This window comes from Sturnus vulgaris, chromosome 23, assembly GCF_052056855.1.
Source record: "Sturnus vulgaris isolate bStuVul1 chromosome 23, bStuVul1.hap1, whole genome shotgun sequence".
In the NCBI taxonomy this organism is placed as follows: domain Eukaryota; kingdom Metazoa; phylum Chordata; class Aves; order Passeriformes; family Sturnidae; genus Sturnus; species Sturnus vulgaris.
This window is the reverse complement of record NC_142265.1, coordinates 7,009,190-7,032,578: the sequence shown is the minus strand read 5'-3', so window position 1 is coordinate 7,032,578 and position 23,389 is coordinate 7,009,190. Positions and strand designations below refer to the sequence as shown.

At 50.5% G+C, this 23,389-nt stretch overlaps 1 protein-coding gene across 3 annotated transcripts in view; it reads right to left on the bottom strand.

Annotated features, from left to right (window-relative positions):
- Window positions 1-981: 981 nt before the first annotated feature.
- Window positions 982-23,389, bottom strand: part of NECTIN1 (nectin cell adhesion molecule 1) — a 94,574-nt gene continuing 72,166 nt past the window's right edge. The window contains exons 6-10 of one of the 3 annotated variants that reach the window (XM_088177783.1): window positions 22,891-23,038; window positions 20,962-21,049; window positions 20,406-20,516; window positions 15,371-15,555; window positions 5,379-9,330 (exon numbers count right to left, since the gene is read on the bottom strand). In XM_088177783.1, the coding sequence (XP_088033909.1) occupies window positions 15,415-15,555; window positions 20,406-20,516; window positions 20,962-21,049; window positions 22,891-23,038 (488 nt within the window). In that variant the 3' untranslated portion in view covers window positions 5,379-9,330; window positions 15,371-15,414. Of the gene's footprint in view, window positions 1,137-5,378; window positions 9,331-15,370; window positions 15,556-20,405; window positions 20,517-20,961; window positions 21,050-22,890; window positions 23,039-23,389 lie in introns of those variants that run through there. The other 2 variants (XM_088177784.1, XM_088177782.1) reach the window with 2 other exon arrangements.

The window sequence follows — 23,389 nt, the reverse complement described above, 5'->3', positions numbered from 1 at the left end:
AAAGCAAAAGCAAGCTAAAAGGGTAATTAGCTGAGCGAATGGGAACAGAGGAATCCGGTGCTCAGACAAAAAAAAAATCTAAATACTCAGAGAAGCTCTGTGACTGTATTCGTATCATGTTGGAAGAAAATTCCAAAAAGGGAGGGGAAAAAAAAAAAAAGAAGAAGAATGAACTCAGAAGGTTTTTTTTTTTTTTTCCTCTCTTTATAAATTCGTCCCCATGATGAGAATGGCACAGAGCCTGATCCCTGTGGGGTTTTTCCTGCCCTGGGGCTTGACTCGGAGCATTGCTCACATCTTGTGCTGATCCCTGAGGATCTGCAGGTGGGAAAGTGGATGGTCCTGGGGCTCTGAGGCTGCAAAGCCAAGTGACATCTTTAAACCAGCCCAGGGGAGCATCGGCTCCCCCTTCCCAGGGAATGTGAAGCCATTTTTGGGGCTCCTTGCCCCAGGGCTAACCCAAGCCAGGACGCTGCTGCCCTCCAGGAGAGGGATGGAGCTGTGCAAGAGCTGAAAATACCCAGAAAAAAAAACCCTGGAGCAGCCAGCAAGGTGCAGCTGAGCCCTTTTTGTGTGCCTGAAAGCCCTTCCAGAACAAAAGCCAATTTGGGATGGGTGTAAATCCAGAGAAATGTGCTGTCCATCCACTTAGGTGTTTTAGGGGAAAGAAAAATGAAGTTTTCTGGATCTGAGGCCTGGGCAGCTGGGAAATGGCCAGCTCAGCAGCACCATTTATCAGCAGGCCCTGAGATATAACAAGCAATCACACTCCAGCTGGTTTCCCATCAATAAGCAGGGATGGAATATTAGTAACTATTCCGTGGGATTCAGAAGGCAAACACTGAAATAAAAAGGAGGAGAAAAAAAAAAAAAGAGCAGTTGCAAACTGGAGAGCTCAGCTTGGGTTCCCTGCTCTGCTAAACTCCCTTCTCCAAGAGCTCCAGGTGGTGCTGCCATGCTGGGAATGGTGGAGTGGACAGATGAGTCAGGGAGGAGAGAAACAGATGGGAAAGAAGAGCAGTCAACAGCTGTACAAACCCCTGGAACATCCCCAGATGGAGCAGCTGACCACGGGGCTGGAATTGTTCCTAGCACAGGCAGGACACAGACATCCAACACTGGCTTGAGGATACTTCCTAGAGATAAAATTAGAGGCACAGGAAACAGAAGAAAAAAAATTTTAAAGTAAAAATTAATAATCATAAAATAAAAAAGATGTGGAGCTCTGGTGCTGTGGGACAGCCCAAACTTGGCTTTCAGTGTTGTGCCCACAAAATCTGCAAGCACAAATAGAGCTGAAATCATTGAACATCTGTGGAAGAAATGCATGTCCTTGCATGTGTGAGAAGGCACTTTGAGCTTAATTGGAGCTAAACCAAGCACCAGAATTTGACTATCCAGGCAAAATTCTGAGAAAAGGCAGTCCATCCCATAAAATTACCAAGCAACTCTTTGCCTCTGCTCTGGGCTAGAGCAGAAGCCTGGAGACTTCTCAGGCTTCATTAAAGACATGGGGATCATTATTTTCCTTCTTCAGCTCGTGGAATCACCTCCTGAAAGGATCTTTTGGCAGCCAGAAAGGAACCTAACGAGGACAGTGAGCGATGGGAGGGCCTTTGTGGGTTCCATAAACACTATTGATTTTCACATTCACAGAGAAATGAATTAGATGCCGATTGTGTGTGAACTGAGCCCCTGTCTCCCGGGCTGTGAGAACAGAACTGCAAAACACTGGGTGCCCCCGAGGAAAGAAAAGGTTGGGGAGGGAGGGAGGGAGTGCAGGTGTGGCATTGAAAAGGTTGTGTCCAGTTTAGTGCCCTGCTATTGTCAGCCAGTGCCTTAGGAAAGGCCATTTCCCAGGCTGATGTTAAACCGTGAGGAAATGGGTTTGAACTCCATCATCATACCTGCTTGCTGCCTAATCTCAGAATTCCTTCCTAAAGGTGACCAGAAGAGAGAGAAAATGGTGGGTGCTGAGTGAATTAAGTGAAAATGGGCTCCTCTCTGCTGCACTTTTCCACTTGCACAAATCCAGCTGCATATTTATATCCCCATGCTTGACAGATGACAAAACAGACATGCAGGCATCATCCCTGTGCCAGTCACAAGGAGCTCACCCTCCCAGAGCTGCGAGTCTACTGTTCAGACAGCCCTGCACCTCTGGGAGCTGCAGGGATGTGGAGGTCACAGGCAGTGACAGGATGCTGTGACCCCAGAGCCGTGACAAATGACACAGCCCCGTGTCACAGAGCTCTGCCTGCTGCTCTAACCCATCATCACCACCATGGAGAAGAGCTCAGACCCTGGAGATGGGGGTGGTTTAATCTTCTGCAGGGCTGTAACGACTCTGAACCCTGTGTCTAACATCACTCAGCGTGACTGCTTAATTACAGTAATTAGAGAGCGTGGTAGGAACCTGTGCAGTGTGAGAAGGAGGGACTGCACTCAGGAAATGCATTCCCTGGGGGTCAGGTCCTTTGGGAAGTGATCCTGCCCATCCTGGGCTCAGGGCTGGGAGCTGCTGAGCAGCCCCAGGCAGGGCATGTGCAGCTTCTCCTTTCCTCCTCCTTCCACTCCCTGCTCGGGTTTTACTCTCCAAAATCAATTACAAATTACTCCTGGCTGCTCTTTAGGAGAAGGGCAGGTGCTGGTTAATAGAGAGGTGTCCCTGGGAGGGGACGAGGTGACACCATCACCCCAGGAGGGTGGCAGTGCTCAGCACCTCCAGGGCTCAGGGATGTGCAGGTGGAGAAACCCTCCAGCCTGGCCAAGAGAACTGGCACACACCGTGCTGCCACCCCAAAGGCATGGCCAGGATGGCCCTCCCAGCCCTTGGCACTGGACGGAGTGGTTGGACACCCTCAAATTCTCTCTGGAGAACATCTCCCTCCTATTTCAGCCCCCTGGGCGTGTTGCCTTAGCTCAGGCAGAAAATCCTGTGTGTCCTGTGCTGGGAGCAGCTTCCAGAGGCTCAGGGCAGCTCTGCAGCAGACACGGAGCTGGATCTCCTGATGAACAAACCTTTTCCCACAGCTCCAGCACATCCTGCTGCCCCTTGGCTCCCTCTGCCTCGGGCACTCCCAGCTCTCTGCTCCTCACACCTGATCTCTCCTGAGCTGGAACAAACCACATTTCCCACCAGCAGTGCTGACCTTTCCAGTCCTCCCAGGCTTCAGAGCCACCCCCCTGCCTGCTGTGACATCCCTGTGGTGGCACACACGACTTTGGTCACACTTTAGCAGGCACTAAAGGGAGACACGGATTAGAACCTGCCCCCAGCCAGGACAGAAATAATCCTGACCCCACAACACTGCACCGAGGAAGAACCCTGCCTCTGACTTAATGAACCGTAAATTCCAGCTTAATGAGTTTTATGCTGAGGAGAATAATTAATGTAATTAGTACTGATATGAAAATGATGGCACTCGAGCCTGGATTCCGAGGGGGAGGGGAGGCTGGGGGTGGGAGGGAGCTTGGAGAAAGTTCATTCCCTCTATGGTGCTGTTCCGCCAGAGGAGCAGGGCTGGATGCATTCTTGGCAGCCTTTAAAACCTCACCTCCCATCTGCCATAAAGGGGAAGAAAATAGAGCATGACATTAGAGCAAAAGAAAAAAAAAAAAAAAGAAAGAGAAAAAAAAAAAAAAAAAAAAAAGAGCTCAGCTCTCTGCTCTGTTTGCAGGATGTGAAATCTTCAGTGCAGCCCTTTCCTGTGCTGACCTGGAATTTGCAGCTTCTCCCGCCCCACTCTGAACATCCTCCACCCTCCATGGGGCCCATTCTTTTAGTTCTAGGAGAAAATATCTTTATAAAGGTAATTAGATGGTAAAACAACAGCTTTTCACCTTACACTACATAAGTATCAATTTACTTATCCTATGTAAGTGTTTTGATAGGTTTGATATATTTAGTGCAGTCCAAGAGCTGTATTTTAGTTTTATCCATATGAATAGATGCATAAATTTCTACACAACCATAAAATGACCCAGCAGGAAGTTTTCTGTTCTGACTGTGGCAATGATCAGACATTCAGCACTTGAGAAAGGGACCACAAAACTCAGTGCTGACCCTGAGAGCCACGTGGAAATAAAAAAGGAGCTGGAATGGATGTGTTTCCCAGCATCTCTGTTGGAGTGGGCAGCTTTCACCTGTGCAAGGTGTTTCTGATGCCACACTGGGTGTTTTCAGCTCACTAGACCACGTTTAGATAGGCATTGGCAGCATTCTGTCTACAAATGTTTTAAAAACTGCCATGCAGGAGGTAAATCCAGATTCTTTTCCTCTTTCTGGGAAGTAAACCCAGTCCTGGGGGGAGATGCCAGGATCTAGAAATACAAGATAAACCTGTCTTTGTGCAGACTGAGCAGAGCATTGCCAGCTCTGCTCCCACCATCCTGTGTGAAATCCTGGCCCTGAGGAGAATTGTGTCTCTCCTTGGTATTTCTGAGAAACAGCCCAGAGAAACGCTGGAGTTCTCAGCAGAATTGTGTCAGCTTCTCTCCCACAGCCCAATAAACCCTTCCCAGTAATGAGCAGCTTTGGCTGCTGCTGGTGCAGCTGCATTCACACCCTCCCTCCATGAACCCTCCTGCCTCATCCCTCTGCCCCAAATCTGTGCCTGAATTATTCCAAAAGGCCTTTATCCTGAGGCACAGGCTCCGTCCTTGTGCAGTTAAAAAATACCCTGGGGCTCTTTCATTCTCAGAATTAGTGCTAAAAAATGCCATCAATAAATGGTTTATTGATCAATTGTGTCTGATAGGGAACATCCTGAGGAAGTTGTGAGTGTTCAGCTGGATTGGGCTCACAGCCTGTTCCCCCAGCAGTGCAGGTTCAGTGTTTCCCTGCCTCTGGAACCAGGACTGAGTGCCTGCACAGGGAAATCAGGCCATGAGAAGTGGGCTGGAGAGGAGGAGGAACCCCCCTTTTCTTTCCCTAAATAGCTGCTGGCCCTGAGGACTGGCTGTTTGTGATTGATTCTGTCCCACCCACGAGCAGGGGGAGGCTGGGAGGAGGATTCCCAAACAAAGTGAAGTGAGATTGGCATCTCTGGAGCAACCATAATTGCTCTGGGGGCAGAGCCAGGGCAGCAAAGTGCAGCAGACATCACCATGGAGGGCACTGAACTCCTCCTCTGCTTACCTTTGGTTCCTGTGTCCCCCGTGCTGCAGGCAGGGAGGGATGCAACAGGAAAAGTGAGTTATTCCAGTCCTGGGGAGCCTCTGGAACTCCTGGGAGAAGGCAGGAGTGCGTGTGGGAGCATTTTGGGGGTGCAGTGCAAGGGATGAGGGATGTGGGGGGGACAACTCAGCAAGAAGGCAGCCCTGGGAGCAAGGCAGACATCAAACACCCCACACAGGTCCCACAGGCAGGACAGAAGTTGCTGTAACTCTTCAGCTCACTTTTATTTAAGTTCTGTGATCAGTCTTTTCCATCTGCAAGAGCTCTGGTGTCAGTGCCACCAACACATGGAACAGAACCCGTGACATTTCACCCTGGTACCAGGAAGAACAGCTCCATCTTTGAGATTTTTTTCAACCTAAGTGACTCTCTATCCTACAATACCAGTTCCTGCCATGCACTGCCAGCCCACTGGATCCCACTCCACCAGTTTCCAGTTGGACTTGTTCAGCAATCCACGCCCAGCAGCACTGCTGGATGGCTCAGTCTCCAGAGCAGGGATCTTTGAAAGTCAATTGGCACCGTGTCAGCAGGAGAACACCTCCCCTTGGCCCTGATTTCAGCACCTGCAAGCTCCCCCAGCCAGGGGCAGCCTTATCGTGGAGCAAAGTGAGGATTAAGCCCCTGGCAGCAGGTGCAGGGAAGTTTGGAAAGAGCCATTGGGCAAACTCTGGGTGACAGTAGGGAAAGGGAGGGAGGAGTAAGAGCCCTGAATCAGAACCATTTCCAAGCAGAGATTTGTAAATCCAAAACAGTGGACTCACTGTTTCTTACTTCAGGGTTTTCCTTCAGGGTTTTCCCCCTTCCCTAGGGGCAAAGGAATTTGGTGGCGTGTGCCGAGTCCCTCTTGCCGTTTTTTTGAGATCAGCCCAGCTCTTCAGGAGAGACAGAGAGAACCAAGACATTCCTGGGCTAAATACCTGTGCTGGCATAAGTCAAACTAACAGCTTTGAACTGAGGCTTCTCCTGCCTTTTACCTTTTCCAGGAGGATTGAAATCCTTTTGCTTTGCTGCAAGCCCAGTAAAACCCTTTGTGGCAGACTTCTGTGGGCTGCTCAAATTCAAAGCTGCACAAGGCAAGCAGAGTTTTTCTGTAATGCTGCAGTTTGTATCCCTGCCTTCCCCTTCCTTATCAAAAGATCTTCATCCCAGACATGGGCAGCAGAGAAAAGCACCTCCAACATGTTCTCTGCCTCCTCTGGCAAGCAATCATTTTGTCTGGCTTCTTTCCTCTTGTATCTGAAGACCTGAACATATTCCACTTCTCATTTAAATTCCTGGATCTGTCTGAAACCACATCAGGTGAAGGCTCCAAATCAAAGCACAGAACAGGCAGCGCTCTGCTATTCCAGGCATGCAGGTAGGGAAGTTTGCAATGGATTTTTGCTTGCTTTTTCCTCATGGTCAGTGGTGCTGGGTTGATTTCAGGGCATCAGAGACCTGTGGGGCTTCCAGCACCTCCTCACCTTTCCAAAGACAGGGAGCAAAGGCAGATTTGGCAGATTCAGTGTGAGGTGACTGTGGTGGCTGTGCCTTCAGTTCAGAGCACACCCAGTTTCCAGCTCTGTGGTAACCAGAAAGTACCCAAGGTGTGTTGGGGAGAAAACCAGAGAGAAAAATGCATTTTCTGAATTGAGACGTGGAGCACTGGAGACTTTTGGTGTGAGGGAACAAGTGGCTGGATTCTCTGGAGAATGGCAGAGGAAACGTGAATACAAATAATTCCAGAAAGGTTTGCATCAGTCAGGACTGGCAGGATGGGACTGAAAAGTTGTGTGGAGCTCCAAAGCTGTGTCCTGACGATGCTCCCCCGATCCTTTGGGAATGAGGGTGCTCCATGCACCAGCACGTGGCAGAGCTGCTGCTGCCCATTCCAGCTTGGCCAAAAAATGCATCAAGAATTCCCCTTCATCCACTCCTCAGCCAGCCAGGCAGCCCCAGGTCACTCAGCTGATGCACCCACCTGTCATTTAGTGTGAGGCCACCTCCCAGCAGGAAAACACCTGTCCAGGTGCAGCAATTCCCCCCACAGACCTTGTCCTGGTGACCAGCCACCGTCCTGCCTCGAGCACCTGGTGGCAGCGTGCACTGGGGAAGGGCTGGGAAGAGCTGGGGGTGTTTTTTACCATTCAGGGGCCCAGGGGGATCCGTGGACGTGGTGCCATCCCCCACAGGGCTGTGCTGCCCGGCTGAGCAGGGTAGAAAGTCCTCTCCACATCCAGATGTGTTTGCCAGCCTGCAGGGAATCCACGAGGGAGAGTGACCCAGGTGTGGAGGGACAGGCAGGATGAGGCTCGAGGGGACAGGACACAGAGAACAAGCAGAGCTGCCGAGATCCAGGTGGACAAAAATGAACGAGTGCCTCAGTGCAGGAGCTGGGCTGGGACATCTGTGTGGTCACACCTCCCCTGACAGGAGCTGTCACCTGCTGGGAGTTTCATTTCTCACCTGTACGAGCAGCACTGACAGGTTTTGGGTGCCTGGGCAGCAGGATAAAGGTGTGGTGCCCACCTCTCCCTCCCACATGCCCTCAGCTCAAGCGTCCTCACTTTTTCCAGAGGGATTTTAGTGTCTGCAAAATGCCAAATTCCCGAGCTGAGCCAAAGCAAAGGAAATGCCCTCTGGCCACAAATCTTTATCCCCTTGTTCAGAACCGTCCCAGCCATCCCCTCCTCATGCCATGGGTGAAACAGAAGGAAGTTATCCCTGAAACCAAGCTCTTAGGCAGGATGCTCATTCCTTGTCCTCCTCTTCCTCTTCTTTGCTGTTATATACATTGAAGTGTATATCGATATATTTTTTTTTCTCTAATACAAGTGAACACAAATGTGATGTGGAGATAAATTCCCTTCTCTAAAACACTTTGTGGTCACAGGAATGTACACGTTTGGATTTACACACCCACACACATTCCAATATCAAAAAAAGGTGTAGTCCCAAAACTAAGATGCTTTTATAAAAGTTAAAAGGCCAGATTCCTCTATTGGCTTTTATCCTTCATTAAGAGCAAGGAGATTACCTGAAATCCTAATTTATTCTTCATATTCTGCCTGAGTTAATTTTAAAATTCCAATCAACAGATGTGAGGAAGAGAGGGGGGAAAAGCTCGTGGGGGGCCATGTTAGGCTTTGAAAGGAAAATTAGAGAGAATGTTTTCCTTTATAATTATTTTCTCCTTTGGGTTTCAGGTTATCAGACCTGTTATTTTAAGGATGCTTTCTCCAAATGTGTTGACTCCAAAATATGTCCCCTTTAAAAGAGTCAATCCAAGAGACTGGGAGTGGGAGCAGGAAGGGAAAAGGACAGAAACAAACCGCCTAAACCAAGTCCTGATCTCTATTTTTGGGCTGGTTTTGAGCATCTTTCGTTGTAAGCATCTTATGATTTGGTTCAGCAATCTTGGCTGTTCAGCTCTTCACAAATGGGGATTTGCTATCCCCACTTCCAAGGGGAAAAAGGAGCAGGAGGGGGGGGAAAAAAAAGCCACAGCCTCTGATTTGAGCACTGGCTGTGCTGTAAAACCTCACACAAGCTGCAGCGAGGGCTGTGAATAATCCACACCCGGTGCAAAGAGTGCAGGAATTGACACAGGGGAAAACCTACGGACACTGGACTGGGCTGGGCACATCCCATCCACCACAGGGCAGCTGTCACCCACAGGACACATGCACACACAGAGCCAGGAGGAGAAAAGAAAGATGCAGGGGCTGGAGAGGACGTGGGAGAAGGCAGAGTGTTCCCTTGAGCATTAGCAAAGCCAGGCAGACACTTGGAACTAATCATGGCAATTGCACCCGGATTTAAAAACCAATCAATAAAATGAGCGATGGCAAAGGGAGGGGGGGCTGGAAGGCCTTGGTTGTTGACAGGAGAGGTGAATACCATGAGTTTCTTCCTTTTTTTTTTGTTTTTTTTTTTGTCGTGTTGACACTTTAAACATACTGTTCCTTAGGACAGATGTAAGGAGCCCGGGAGCCGGGAGGTGGGCAGCAGAAGGAGATGTCGGAATGGTGAGGATAAAGATCTTGTGGGAGGTCTGACAAGGGGGCATAGACATGAGGGATCTTCTCCAGATATCGATCTTCATGTGAGTAACAGCGGGTCAGGTAATCACTCGCATTCGATATCTCTGAGTGACACTTTCCAAAGTTCTGCAAGTAGAGACAAAAGTCAGCGGGTGAAAACTCCGGGATCGCCGGCCAGAAAACACACACAGCTCTTCAGTTCCTCGCTGAGACACACAGACAGCAAGCAGGATGGAATATTAACTGCTTTACCAAGCTCGCTGCTTCAGGAAAATGGAACCCCGGGTGATAAATCCTCACGCTGCAAAGTTTTTGTCTCACTCCCTGAAATAGCCAGCTCGAGGATGAATATGTATGGATTGGGCATGGTTTGTCCCTTGTCTGTAAATACCCTGCTCTCTGGACAAAACAAGCAGCCAGCCAGAGGAAGGGCAGCTTATTTTCACGCTCTCTAACTCTTTCCACATCTGAGTTTTGGAAAAGCAAAGCTTGAAGGTATCATTAATCTAAGCCAGGGCCGTGCTCTTCCATTTAAAGGGCACCTGTGTCCTACCAGGGCTTGGGATGCAAAATAAGCTTACAGTGGCTGATGTTTACTGGGAGACAGGAGTGCTGGGCTTTACCTGTGTCAACAGCTCCCTGCCAGCCTCGGGGCCGGTTTTGTGAGTCAAATCAGCTACAGAAAACACAAAACCACTTTCAGACCCGAGGCCGCTGTTGGTCCTGTGCTTTTCCCTCTGCTGGGGTTGAGGGAGCATCTCTCCCACAGCCCAGGGCTGCGGCTCCCCAGAGGGTGGCAGCAGATGGGAAGGATTCCTCCCTGCTCCCAGACCCTTTCCTGCTCTGGAAACCCTGCGGGATGACCCAAGCACGATGGACATTTAGCCAGGATGTTTTTAAAACCAACCTGCGCTCAGGGGAGCTCACCAGGAGATAATTTCTTCTCCAAGAGGGAGCAAAGAGCGCTGGAAAACGCTTTGATACTTGTGGTTTGAAGCAAGCAGCTCGTCCTTGAGTCCTTCCTTGTTCCCTTTTAAAACCCCAGGAACAGTCAGTTTAGTGGAAAGGACAAGGCTTTGACCCTCAGGAGAAAATGCCTGAAGGAACAGAACAATCCACTCGGCTCATCTGCTGCCAGTTCCTGGATGAATATTTCACCAGGATGCTTTAAAAAAAAAAAAAAAAACTATGGAAAACAAAGTGTCAACACTAATTTATTGATGGCTCAGACCACTGGGAGAGGCACAAAGGCAATTTTGGGAAGAGCCTGGCTGAGCCCAATGAGGGAAAGTTTGCCTAAGCCCCAGGAAAACAGCAGCAATGCTGAGGTCAACCTCATTTTCATTTCCCTTCCACTGGCAAAACTGTTTATCCTACAGATCAAGCTTTTAAAAGTCAGTAGTGGAGTTGCTGTGCTGGGATCTTAAATTTGGGTGGGCCATTCCCCCAGTTTTGTCCACTTTAGCCTTTTATTTGCCAAGTGAAAATGTGTACAAGTGCAGCATTAGAGCTTTTTAACTGGAGAAACCCAAGCCAGGGCCATGAAAAAGCCTCACTAACTCAACCTTAAATAAATGTTTGCTGTTCTTCTGACGGCCCCAGCTGATAAAAAGAGGTAAAAAGGGGCTCACAGGTAGGGAAAATGGGATGTGCAAAGTCCTCTCCCTGTACGATCTACTCTTAAGAGCTGTCACACTCAACAGAATCCCTTTCCACACCTGCAAGGGGGAAAAAACTGTATTTAGCCATGCTCTCATCCTGATCCTTTATAGAGATCATTAATTTTCTGGGTTAAGCTAACCTGAAAGGGAAGTTGTCTTAATTACAGAAATTTAGTAAGATGAAGCAGGCAAGGGGGTTTCTTGTAATTTGTAATCAATTACGTGGGAGGGGAAGTCTGTGTGGGTTTTGGGGATTTGCTAGTGCTGTGTGCAGATCTGATGGACAGAAAGGTTTCCTAGGAGAGATGCTCAGTTAACATAAGTGGAAGTTGAGCTGGGTGTGATCAGGTGGCAGCAGAAGGGGCTGTAAGACACTCTTTTGTGGGCTGACTGTGACAATAGACAGGGTCAGGAAAGCATTTTTCTTCCTGCTTATCTCCCAGTTAATGTGGCCACAAGCCAGGAGCCCGTGAAGCATTGCCAAAGACACCAAGTGCACTTTTGTCAGCACTTCTGTCTGTACAGGTGAGTGCAAACAAATCCTTCTCTTCTTGCTGTGCCCTGTTTTGTGCTCCCTCCTCAAAGGTGGGGCCAGGGCAGGGCAGCTGGAGAATGGCAGGGCCAGAGGAAGAGAATTCCCTGTGCTTTTACCTTTCCTCAGCACCTGAACCAGGAGTTGCTTTGCTCCTCTTTTGTTCCCTGAACTCATTTAGAGAGTGGCAAAAGGGAGGAGAACAAAGCCAGCCTGGTGTTTTTTAACATATTTAGCAGCCGGTGCCCTTTGACTTCCTTCCCCAGTCCCACTGTGACTTTTCCCCAATCTAATTTATCTTTAACGAAGTTTGAAATTAAATTAGGGATAATGAACTAATTAAATTGAACTGGCACACGATTCTACCACCTTCCCCCACCTGACTTCTCCCACTTGCCTTTGTCTCCAGCATGACTCCATGCAATTCTTCATTATCTGGGTTACATCCTCCCCTCTCAGTTTTATTTCCAAGAGTTTGATTAAAGGGGATGTCAGCAATCTATCCATTTCAGACAGCCTGGCAGATTACCTTTAAACAGGTTTTATTTGATTGAATTAGGGAGCTTTCATTTCTGCCATGACTTTAACTCAACCCTTCTCCATCCCTCCACACCCAATTCCATCTTTTCTTCTATTTGCAGAACATCTCTTTGGGTAGCAGGAGGTGTGAGGCAGCTGACCATGTACTTTTAATCATCTTGGAATAATGAGTTCTTACTGGTCTGAAAGTGAAAAACTCCTTCTCAGTGACCTGAAGATTTCTCTGCTATGGCTTTTGGGAAATCTGAAGATTTTACAGGTGAGAGTTGGACAGGTAATGCTTTTCTCTGCTTGGCCAAGCTCACGGCAAACACATTTTTGCACTTATGGAATATGTTCACTTGTGTTTTCATGGCTGGGAAAAAGCCCTGCTGCTCAAAACTCCTGACATTTTGGGCTGCTACTACCCTAAACTTGCTCATCTGTCAGTTTTGAATTTTGGGCTGCAGCACAGGCTGATGGCCAGGAAGAAGCAGCTCTGTTGAGTGACAGCATCACCAAGTTACTGTCACACTGTGGACCAACCAGTGCAGAGGGGGTGGGGAGACAGAAAATAAACTGGGAACCAAAAATCTAAATATTTCCTCCCGGTGCTGGGAGCCTCACATCCTCTCCTCCCCTGGGTCTGAGCACCTTACTCAGGGTATTTGAGCTGTTTTTCCACTTTCAAGAATGGCCATGATTTTTGGTATCCCTGGGCAGGTTCCTGCTCTGCTTGATGCTTTATCTGTGAGGGAGTTCTTGGATAATCCCTGCCCTGAGTAAAGAACGAGCATTGATGTGTCAGGGATGAGCAGGAACCAGTGGTCCTGAGCTTGGATTTCTGTGAGGACAAACCTGAGGGCAAGTGGGACAGAGGGACTCACCCCTGGGTTCAGGAAATAAAAAGATTGAGCTGAAATTCCCAAAATACAGAGCAAGGACCTGTGGTGAGGGATGATGCATTCAGACACATGCAAGTATCAATTATGCAGAAAACTTGCTCAGAACGTTGCATTCCTTCTCACAGCATGCTTTTCTCTTCCCCTGCTGCCTCTGGTACCTACCTGGTCCATGTTCCTACAGCACCTCACACCATCAGTCATCCCAAACATTTCCCTCCTTGCTGTTTCTCCCCCAAATCCTCCTCTCCACCCTTTTGGAGGCAAGGCAGGGCTGATATCCTCATTTAAAAATGGGAAACTAATAAGGAGCCACCTCTTTGCTTTATTTCTCCTGCAATTTGGAAATGGGAATCTGAACCCTGGTCACTGATTTGCTGTGCTCTTGATCCAAGTCTGATGGTTTCCAGCTATTCTTGCTGCAACAGGGACAAGAAATTCCCAAGCAAAACCGAGAGCTGGAGTGTGGGGAGGTGAAGGGGGAGGAAATAATTTTAAAAAGCATAAAAAAAATTAAATTGCCCTGATCTATGGTGTGTCTTAGCAGGGAGATTACACCTTCAAAGCACCATATGACTGGCTTTATTTTTACTTCAGAGAGACTGGGAGGATTTCCAAATTTGGATTTGGAGGATTACTGTCCTTTTGCTGACAATAAAATTCCCCACCCTGGGGAGGACGAGGCGAGACCTCCCAAGATGGATTAGGGAGCTCTTGCCTTGTTTGGAACAGTGGGAGCAGCCCAAGAATCTGTTGGGAATGGGAGGTGAAGACACGAGGGAGAGCGACTGGCTTCAACCACCCCTTCCTCAGGGCTGGAATTCTCATCCCAGAGAGGATGCAGGAGGCTGGAAGTGCCTGGGAGTCCAGAGACAAACAAGCAAATGGAGAAAAGGAAGAACCAAACCCATCCCAAACTTACTGTCCACTCTCGCTCGTTACGTCTACGAAGACCTTGATCCTCATTCTGGGTGAGACACCGCAAGAGAGAGAGGTTATGGATCTGCTCCAGCCCTGCAGACACTCACCTAGGAGGGCTTTTGCTACAGCAGGGGAACTACAGGGCTGCTTCCAGCACGGGAAAACCAGGGAGCACAGGGATAGAGGCAAACTGGAGCACACCTTGCACCCAGGTGTGTGTGTGTGCTGCACCCTCACCCACAGAGCTCCTCATTCAGGGAGACACTGAGCAGCATTGTCCAGTGCTTTTGAAAAATGCCATTTTCCTCCTGCTTATCCTCCTTCCCTTCCTTGCCCATGATCCAATGTCCTTTATCCTCTCCAAGCCGTCCCTTTCCGTCCCCAAGCTGCCACTTCTCTTGAGCCTGCTCTGATCTCCCTGGGGTGACCAGGAGGGATTTAAGGACCTGAAAAGCACCTCTCCATTTGCTGTCTGCCTTTTCTCCTCTCCTTTCCCTTCCTTTAAGCCCACACGTCCTTCCTGCTGCTGGGAAAGGCAGCAAAATAAAGGGGAAGGAGCAAGGCAGAGTCACCACAGCCTCAGGAATACACAGGAGTGAGGGAGAGCTGGAGCCACGGAGAGGGGCACCAGTGGCATTCCCTTGGCCAAAAACTCTTGGAATAATGCAGCAAAGGTGGGAAAGGAGAGATCTCTCCCTTTTAGGGAGCTGGTGGCTTTAGTAACAGAGAAAAAGCTGCGATTATGGAAGAGCTGAAGTCATCCCAGTTTTTGTGCTTTTCCACTAAAAATTCATCATTCAAAGCGTTACTGGAGATAGTCCAGAACAACCAACCGAGTCCAAATCACTCCTTGCCACAGGACCTGAGCTAGAAAGGGTTTGGTGCCACTTGAAAACGTCAGGAGAGCAGGGCTCAATCTGTGTCTAGTTTTGAAAAGGAGAACACCAAGGAAAACAATCTCCCCCTCTCTCCCAAGCATCCAAACTTGCCACCTGCACCGACCTCATGCCACACCAGTCCTGTCATTGTCACATGCACAGTCCCTCTCTGCCTGTCCCTTATCCACGGAGTCTTTCAGCTGCAGGAACCTTTAGGTGTTCCCATATTCTCTCACGTCCTCTCCCACCTTGTTCTTTCACACATGCACATATGCTCCATCCTCTCTAGAGTTACTTCCACATGCACACAAGCCCTTCTTTTTTTAAATTTTCCTTTCAATCATTCTCTTTTCCTTTCCCTCCCCTCCTTGTCCTGGCCTGGAAAAGCCCTTTAGCATGTCTGACTTGTGATTCTAGGTGCTGCAGAAATTCCCTAAACCAGACCAGGAACTTCAAACCCGCCTGGAGCAGGGGCCAAACCCAAAGCCATGACCCCTTCTCCCAGTCTCCCACATGCCTGGCTGCAGGAAGCAAAGGGAAACACAGCAAGAAGAGCATGCAGAGAGGCAAGGCAAAAGCATTCTAGGACAGCACCCCCCAAAAAAAAAAAAAAAAAACAGGGCAGCAGAGAGACAGAGAGAGAGCAGGCAGGGAGGGACAGACGGGACGCAGAGGGAGCGCTCCACGGGGAGGGAGGAGTCCAGGGAGGTGACTTTGAGGGGTGCAGTGAGGAAGGCAGAGTGCCATGTGTACCTTGAGGCCAGAATCTGAGGGGAAAGGGCCTAGAGTGACATGCGCTAGCGTAAGTTGGGCTGGATGGTTGCATACTCGACTAGGTCTCCGCCTGCAGGGATGGAGGTCCGAGGGCTGGGTGACGCGGCCAGAGCCGACGTGTCCAGCTCTGCATACTGGACATCACAGTCCTTGTTGCCAGGGTTCTGGAGAGAAGAGAGCAGCAAGGCGGTGGGGGGGACACGAGGGAGGAGTTGGGGAGTGAGGACAGAGGGTCCGTGCAGATGGTGAAGGGTGAGACAGGACATGGAGGGAGTGAAGGGGGAGAAAGAAGAAAAGGGTGAGGAGGGAGGGGAGGAGGAAGAAAAAACAGTTAAAAAGAGGGAGGTAGGGAGGTGATGAATAATCAGTCAGGTAAAATCCCAAATCAAAGCAATAGTCCCAAAGGCACTGCTCCCCCAAATGCAGAGCTGAGTGACCCAGCACTCCCAGCCACTGTCCCTTTCACTGGGCTGCTCCCAGCAGCATCTCACTGCTCTGATCTTCCACTGAAACCCTCTGGGATCAGCATTTTCCTCAGCCGGGGCTGGATCCGTGAATCCAAACCTTATCGTGCACCTGAGCTGTCTGTTTTAACCCAAGAATTTGGGATTCATTGCAAACTCAGCTTTGGGGAACATGAGTGAAAATCATTGGTTTGGAATTTGGATTTTGGGAAGGACATACCCGGAGGGAATGGCTTTAAAGCCAAAACTCCAAAGGCATGGCCACAGGGGAATGACAGTGCTTGGCCACCACTGTTCTGCCCCAGTGGGGACTGTGGAGTTCTGAAGGGCCTCGTTTAACTCAAGGCTTGGCTGCACAGCTTGGCACTGCAGATTAACTTTTGTCATTGTAACACGGTCTAAGAGATGCTAAAAGCACCCTCCTTTGGCATGGAAATATTTATGGGTATTCCTTGACTAAGCTGGCTTATCAGCAAGGACTGCATGAATGGAATATCATCCAATTTGTCTGATCATTCCTACCCAGACATCTTTCATGCAGATAACAATGGGAGAAGCCTGGAAGGCAGGATGGCACGGAGAGCTTGTGGCTCAGCAGGGAGCATGGATCACCAGGAGGAGCCTTGGTGCCAGCCAAGCACCCTGTGAGTGGGATCCTGGCTTCTTGCCCCGTGGAGTTTCTTCAATCCTCACTTTTGGGGCTGGTTTCAGTGCCAGCATTAGCCAGGCAGCTGAACCTCTCTGAGAGGAGAGAGTTGTTTCTTCCAAACAAAACAGCTTCCCAGTCTCTCTCTCTCCCCTTTCCAAAATGGCTGTTCTGCATGGCAATGATGCAAAAGGTGTTTAATTTGAAATTGTTCCTCTTCTCTCTGTTTGGAAGTGTCCTCAGCCACCTACCAGCTGTAGCTGAGCCGTTTTCAGAAGTTTATAGCCCTGTACTGAGCTGGTTGAGTGCCTGTTGCTGGAAGGGGCTGTTCACTCAGTGATTATCTCTGCCTGCTGCGCTGGCCTGTGCCAGGGCTTGGCTCCCTGATCCTGCCCCTCAGCCACAGGAATGAGGGGAATGATGGGCAACGAGGCTGCAGAAGCATTTCCAGTGCTCAGCAAAGCTGGGGGCTGGAGGAACAGAGGGCTGGAGGTCACCTCTGTCCTGCCCTTGGTGGCCAGATGGCAGTGGCGAGTTGTTGGCATGAAAGCTGCACTTCCTATGGAGCCTCTGTTTTGTGTCTGGACCCAGAGTTTGGACATTTAGGAAAATTAGCGATGCCAACTCCAGCCTCAGACCTAAATCTAGGCCTTGCAGAGCTCTTTCCCCCTGAATTTTGTGTCTCTGTTCCTCCTCTACTCCTGGAGGAAGCCAGACTAAGTTTTACCTCCTCGTTCCTACCCTGTCTCCTTCACCTCACTCCTCTCCTGCTTCCTTCCCACAGGAGGTGTTTTCTCCATGGATTTCCTTTGCTTTCTCCCACTCCTGGGCTCGCTCCTGCTCCTTGCTGCCTGTTTGGAGCAGAATTTATTACAATATCAATAATGTGCCTTGTATACAAGGCCCAGCACTGCCTCACGCAAGCGCTCGGTGTAAATCATCACCACCAGCACCCCGGTAATTGCCCTGCAAACCCAGAGAAATTATTTTGCTGTCTGCAGCAATGAAACTTCCCCTTCTACCTGTGCAAATGGGCCCTGCTGACACGGACACTAATCACAGCTCTGCTCCTACACTCGCTCCTGCCTCCACCTCTCTCTGCCTCCTGCTGCCTCTCACACACGCACGGAGCATCCACCTGACACAAAAGCACTGCCAGAGCACACCTGCCTTCACCCACACACCTGAGACACACTCCATCCCCTTCTATCCTCACTGTTACCCCAAAACTGCCCAGAGAGGAACGCTGCAGGCAGCCCCCACACCCTCACACCCACCCCTGCAGCCTCAAGTGTCCACACTGCTGTCCTTGGGCATTTCGAGGCTGTCGGCTCTGTGTTGGCTTTCCCACAGCCTGCAACACCTAAAAATACATATTCATCCCCAGTTCTGCTCCCTCCTGCAGGTATCCTGACCCTGCAGACATGCCCCAGCCTCTCCCCTTGTCCTGGTCCCCTGCCAGCACACGTCCACACACACGTCCCTGCACACCCTCTTGGAGGTTCCTCCTCCACCTGCCTCTTTTATCTTCTCCTGGCACCTCTCCCCTTTCCCCCTCCCTCACTCTTTGCCATGTCTAATCACTCCCTGACTCCCATTCTAGTGCTGTGAAATCGCCAACCCCAGGCAGTGGCTTTCATGCTGCCTTGTGATAAATCTGGTTTATCCCAAATTACGAGGTTTTGCACAATTCATTTAAAGCTGAATGCACCCGCCCCATTTTCCTGCAGAATCTGCTCCCTTCCACTCTCATCTCCTTCACTCCCCTCCCAAGCCAAATCTGCAGATGAAGTACAGGCAGAACAAGAATATCCTGCCTTTCTGCTGTGCCTTTCCCTCTCAAGGATCCCAAAACCACGGATACCCCGGAGCAGCCGCCTGCATCTGCATTTTGAGCACGGTGGGAGCAGGGCTGCACCAAAGTCAGCTTGGCAGGGACCAGGGATGTGCTTCCCTCCTCATCCTCCAGCTGACCCAGCCCTCAGGTGAAGGACTGGGCAGGTCTTGCTCCATCCCACGGTGGTTTTGGTAACCACTGCTCTTCCCTGGGGGTTCCCACTCCTCAGAATCCCACTGTGACATGAAAAGGACGCTTCTGCAATGCTTTAAGGGTGAAAAAAAAAGTGATGCAAGCCACTTTTTTCCCTGCAGGGAGGAAGGCAAAGCTTGTTCCTTTGCAAAGCGTGGCCGGACAACACAACCCACCCCTGGCCTGCCTGTGTGATCTGGGAAGAATCCAGCAAAATCAGCACTCCTTGGCAGCCAAGGACATCCTTCTCTCCCTTGCCAGTCCCAAACTCGAGCAGCCAGCTGCCTGCCCGAAGGATGCAGCGATTTAGCAGGGAATGGGAGCAGGCTGCATCCTGCTGCTGGGGCAGAGAGCCAGAGCACGGCGCAGGTACGTGCTGGGTGAGCCTGACACGGCTCCCGGGGCTGCCAGGCAGGCTGGCCGGGCACTGGGCTCATCCACAGCTGTGCCAGGCCCGTGCCAAGAGCTGTGCCAGCAGCTGGAGTCCCCCAGACACCACGTCCTTGCTGCAGAGCCAGTTCTTCGTGGGCCAAGTGAAAGGAGAGCTCCGCAGTCCGTCAGCTCCTGGCGGAATCCACGGGCGAGGAGCAGCCGGTGCCAGGCGTGGGACATGGAAATGCATCTTCTCCGGCCAGGATTGAGAGCAGCAAACTCTGTTCCCATGGTTACGGAGCAGCAACCCATCAGGCCCCATCTCACATCACTAACTCTGCCACTTAATTAACTGACTGCTCGTTATTTCCCAAAATGAGCTCCTCCATCCTCCCGCTTGCCTGAAATGCAGCTTTCAGATGCTTTTCAAGCAGTGGTCTCGCTCCAACATCCTGTGTTTCATTTGAAACTCAGCAAGGATTAGAAAGAGCTGGGGACCAGCCCCAGGACTGAGGGAGGGCTCCAAGGGGAAGTTTTCCTTTAGGGATGAAGTAAATAGGATCACATCCATCCAGCTCAGCACCGAACTGTGGCTTTTGGTTTCCAACGCCCTTGGCGTCTGCCTCGCTTCAGACTTGTGCCAGCTAAAGGTCACTGGGCCCTGTCCCTCCATTATCTGCACAGGAACACACATGGCAGGGTCACACTGGGATGAACTGGGTTATAATTAGTGGTGTTCATAAAAAATTACTCCAGTCTGGGCTGATATTTATCCACCTTTCTCCAGCCAGGGAGTTCACTCTGCTGAGCACCGGGCTGGGTGTGCAGGGCTCTGAGCTCCTCGTGAGGAGGAGCATGCCCATGCCATGGGGTGAGAGAGGGAAAAGATTCTGTCCAAGGCTGGTTTTCTGTTTTCTCGTTAAAAACTCACTCTAATCTTACTTGTTTTCTGTTCCCTACACCTTCACATCTAACATTTCCTCACTTCTTGCAAACCAGCCTTTCCCATGTGACTGCCAGCATCTCTCCTGACCCTTAATCTCTCCCTGCTGCTGCTGCCTCACATTAACATCTCTCCATCTGAGGCTGAACAAATCCACACACCAGAAAAAAAAAAAAAAGAAAAAAAAAAAAAAAGAAGGGTTTAAAGAACTTGTTGTTGTCAAGTGAGAGTCAAACACTGGCATGCTCTGCCCTGCAGATAATTGCTTTGTGAAGCTCTCACTGCTGCTTCCCTCAGCTGCAAACTCTAACAGGGGCTCCTTGCAGGAGGTGAGGAGTGACCATGGTGGGGTAGGGGGACTGCAGGTAGAGAATTTGGGGTGGGCAGGGCATTCTAGCCATGAAGGCACAGCGCTGGGACCTCTGGAGTTAGGGTGAGCTGAGATCAGAGGGATAATCCCGGGCTGTGGGTGGTGGGGATCTTGCTCTGTTGGGTCCTGTGTGGCAGGGGAGGCTGGGCTGAGGTGCCAGGCAGTGCCACTGTCACCCTGTGCTCCTTACCAGTTTGTCACTGTAGGGAGAGGGCTCGGGGGCTGCCATGTCATAGTAGGGAGTCTGCAGAGGGAACTTCTGGATCTCCTCCTCGTGTTTCATGTTGTCCAAGTGAACAACCTGGAGTAGAGGGGAGAGAAGAGGGATGAGAAGAGCAAGGGTTGTCCTCTGGGATAGCCCCTGGGGCAAGCTCTGCTTCAGGTGACACCACAACCAAACCCAGCTCCTTGAGACTTCAATAGCCACCAAAGGGACAGAGCAGAATCCAAATTACAGCTATTAATTAGTGCCAGACTCGGGGAATTCTGGGAGGCACAAGTCACAGAGTCATAGAAAGTTGGGGTTGGAAGGGACCTTAAAGATAATTTAGTTTGAACCTCCCACTAGACCACGTTGCTCAGAGCCCCATCCAACCTGGCCTTGAAAAACCCTTACTTTCTGCCCCTTAAACTCAATGCCAGGAACTCTTTTGCTCTTGCAACCCCCATTTCCCAAAATCCAGGCACCGTGGGCACTGCTTGGAATCAGTTTTCCGTGCCAGAGGCAGGAATTTGCAGGTTTTTACCTGGATGTCCTCTGGAGTCAGGTGGCTTTTCATGTCCTGTTTCCTCTTTGGTGGAGGGGCAGGTTTGTGGGATGGAGGGAGGTCAATCCTGCAGGGAAAGAAGAGGCTGCTGAGTAGAAAGCAGGAGAAAATGTTCTGCTGCTTTGATGTGCCCGAGGATTTGATTGTGTTTGTCACCAGACTGCCAATACAATCACATAGATTATCCTCAGGAACTCCCCGGTGCCCTTTGTCTCACCTCAATTAGAATTGTTAATAGAAATAAACTCCCTCCTAGCATTCTGCCCTTATTCCAGGCAAATCCCCGTGTCACACTGCAGATCCCGAGGGACACCTGCTTGGGAACGGCTGCAAATCATCCCTTGGGATGTGCTTTGTGTCACGGCTGTGAGGTACCACAAAGTGATAACGGGGTCATGCCAGCCCCAGCCTGGAGCTCCTCTGGGATGGGAGCCCTGCCACGGCTTCCCAGGAGGAATCTGAATCCTCCTCATGGACGTGCTCTGCCAGGCAGGGACATTTATCCCTGACCCTCACCAAGGATCAGCTTTTACCCCAGAGCATAGGGACTGGCAGCCACGATAATCCCAGCCTAGAGACTGTCTCTGCACATTCTGTTCACATGCACAGATGTGTCTAATCCTTTTACGAAACTTATTAAAACTCTGATCCACTAATTAGCTGGCTCCCCCCTCCCTTCTCTCCGTGCAGACTCCACCAGATCTGACGGAGATGGGCGCCTTCCCTTGGATTCCAGCGTGGGACTGGAATGTGCTGGTGGCAGGGAGGGCAGAACGGGTCCCCGGGGCTCTGTAAAACATTGACTTCATGGCTCTGCAGAAAAGAAATGCCATTACCTTCGGGATCAGCCTCCACAATAGAGGCAGCACCTCTGCGGAGCTGGGCACGGCTGTGTTTCTATTCTCAGCTAAAGTGGCTCTTCCCTGAGCCTGGTGGAGGGCCATTGTGGGAAGTGGATTGTCAGAATGCATCTCCATCACAGGTCCGCTGCTGTTGATGCAATTTCACCTTGTGGTGCTGGGTTTTTTTGGTTTTTTTTGTTTGTGTGCCTTTCTGCCTCTCCTGCTGCTTCCCCCGCTCCTCTCCTCTCCCTTGCTATCCTCCAGTGCCCTCTCTCAAATGGGATTAAATGGAGCACAAAATGTGCCCAAGGTGTAACAACAATGAGCTGGGGGTGGGTGAACATAAAAGCAACCTCTGGGTGCTGGGCTTTTCGTGCCTCCCCTGCGAGGTGGGAAGGGAGGGAGGGGGTGAAGAGCTGTTCAAGATAGAGCTGTTCAGCAGAGCCCAGGGTAAATGCTCCTGAAGAGGTTCCTGCTGCATAAAGTGATCTCCACACCTCTCAATTCCCTGCCTGCCATCTCTGCTGCCCTGTGCTGGGCAGAGCAAAGCACGTCCTGCCCAAGAGGAGCCCCTGTTCCTGCTGTTGACAGAATTTATGTCACACATAGGTCCAAAACTGCAGTGCTGGTGGATGTGAACCCTTTCCAGACTCTTTGGGATGCATTCAGAGGTGCTCAGGGTCTATCAGAAACTCCTCTCTGATGGCAGGATGTGGTTCAGTCTGACTCAGGAGCCTGAAAACATTGAGGAAGGAGGAATAGGATCCTCTTCTACCCACGGAGGGGGACAGTGGCACTGATCCTCTGCCCCAGGGATGTGCCACAGCAAACCCAGCACCTGTGAGAGCATCCCTGACTGCAGCCTTGTGCTAAGAGCTCAGAAACAGGAGAGAGGCACCAGGAAGCCCAAGGGAAGGGAAGCGGCTCAGAGGAATGAGACAGAAACAGCAGGAAAATATTCTGCAGCCAAATTTTCATGTTGTGCAGGTGAAGGAAGGGCCAGAGGTGCTGTCCCCCATGCCCACAGCAGCTGCAGCCTGGGGGGGGCAGTGGTTTTGCTACTCACAGGTCGTTGTCAGTGTCAGAGCGACTCTTCTGCTGTCTCCTGTAGACGATGATGACGGTGACGGCCACGCCGATGATGAAGACGGCGGCAATGACGCCTCCCACGATCCCAATGATCCCTCCCGGGGCACTCTGAGGTAGTGGCTTGTCTGCAACACACAGGGCAGCACGGGGGAGGGGGTTAGAACACCAAAAATGCAGCTGGGGAGGCGCTGGTATCACCAGGAGGAAAAGGTGAGGGTGAATTCCGAAGCTTTCCCGAGTGTCCCTGTCCAGCAGCTCCATGGATCCTATTGAAATTCACCACTCAGAGGAGCAGGAATTGTGGCTCCAATTGTGTCTCCAAGAGTTAAACACTTCCTCACTCTGCTCTGCAATTTCATCTCCAGGTGTTTATTCCTGGATCCGCTTTTCTGCCTTTGTTCAGGCCTCAAAGGAAGAAGGGTTTAGGGAATAAAGGTGCTTCCAAGAATTCATGTGGACCTGCTTCTTGATACTGT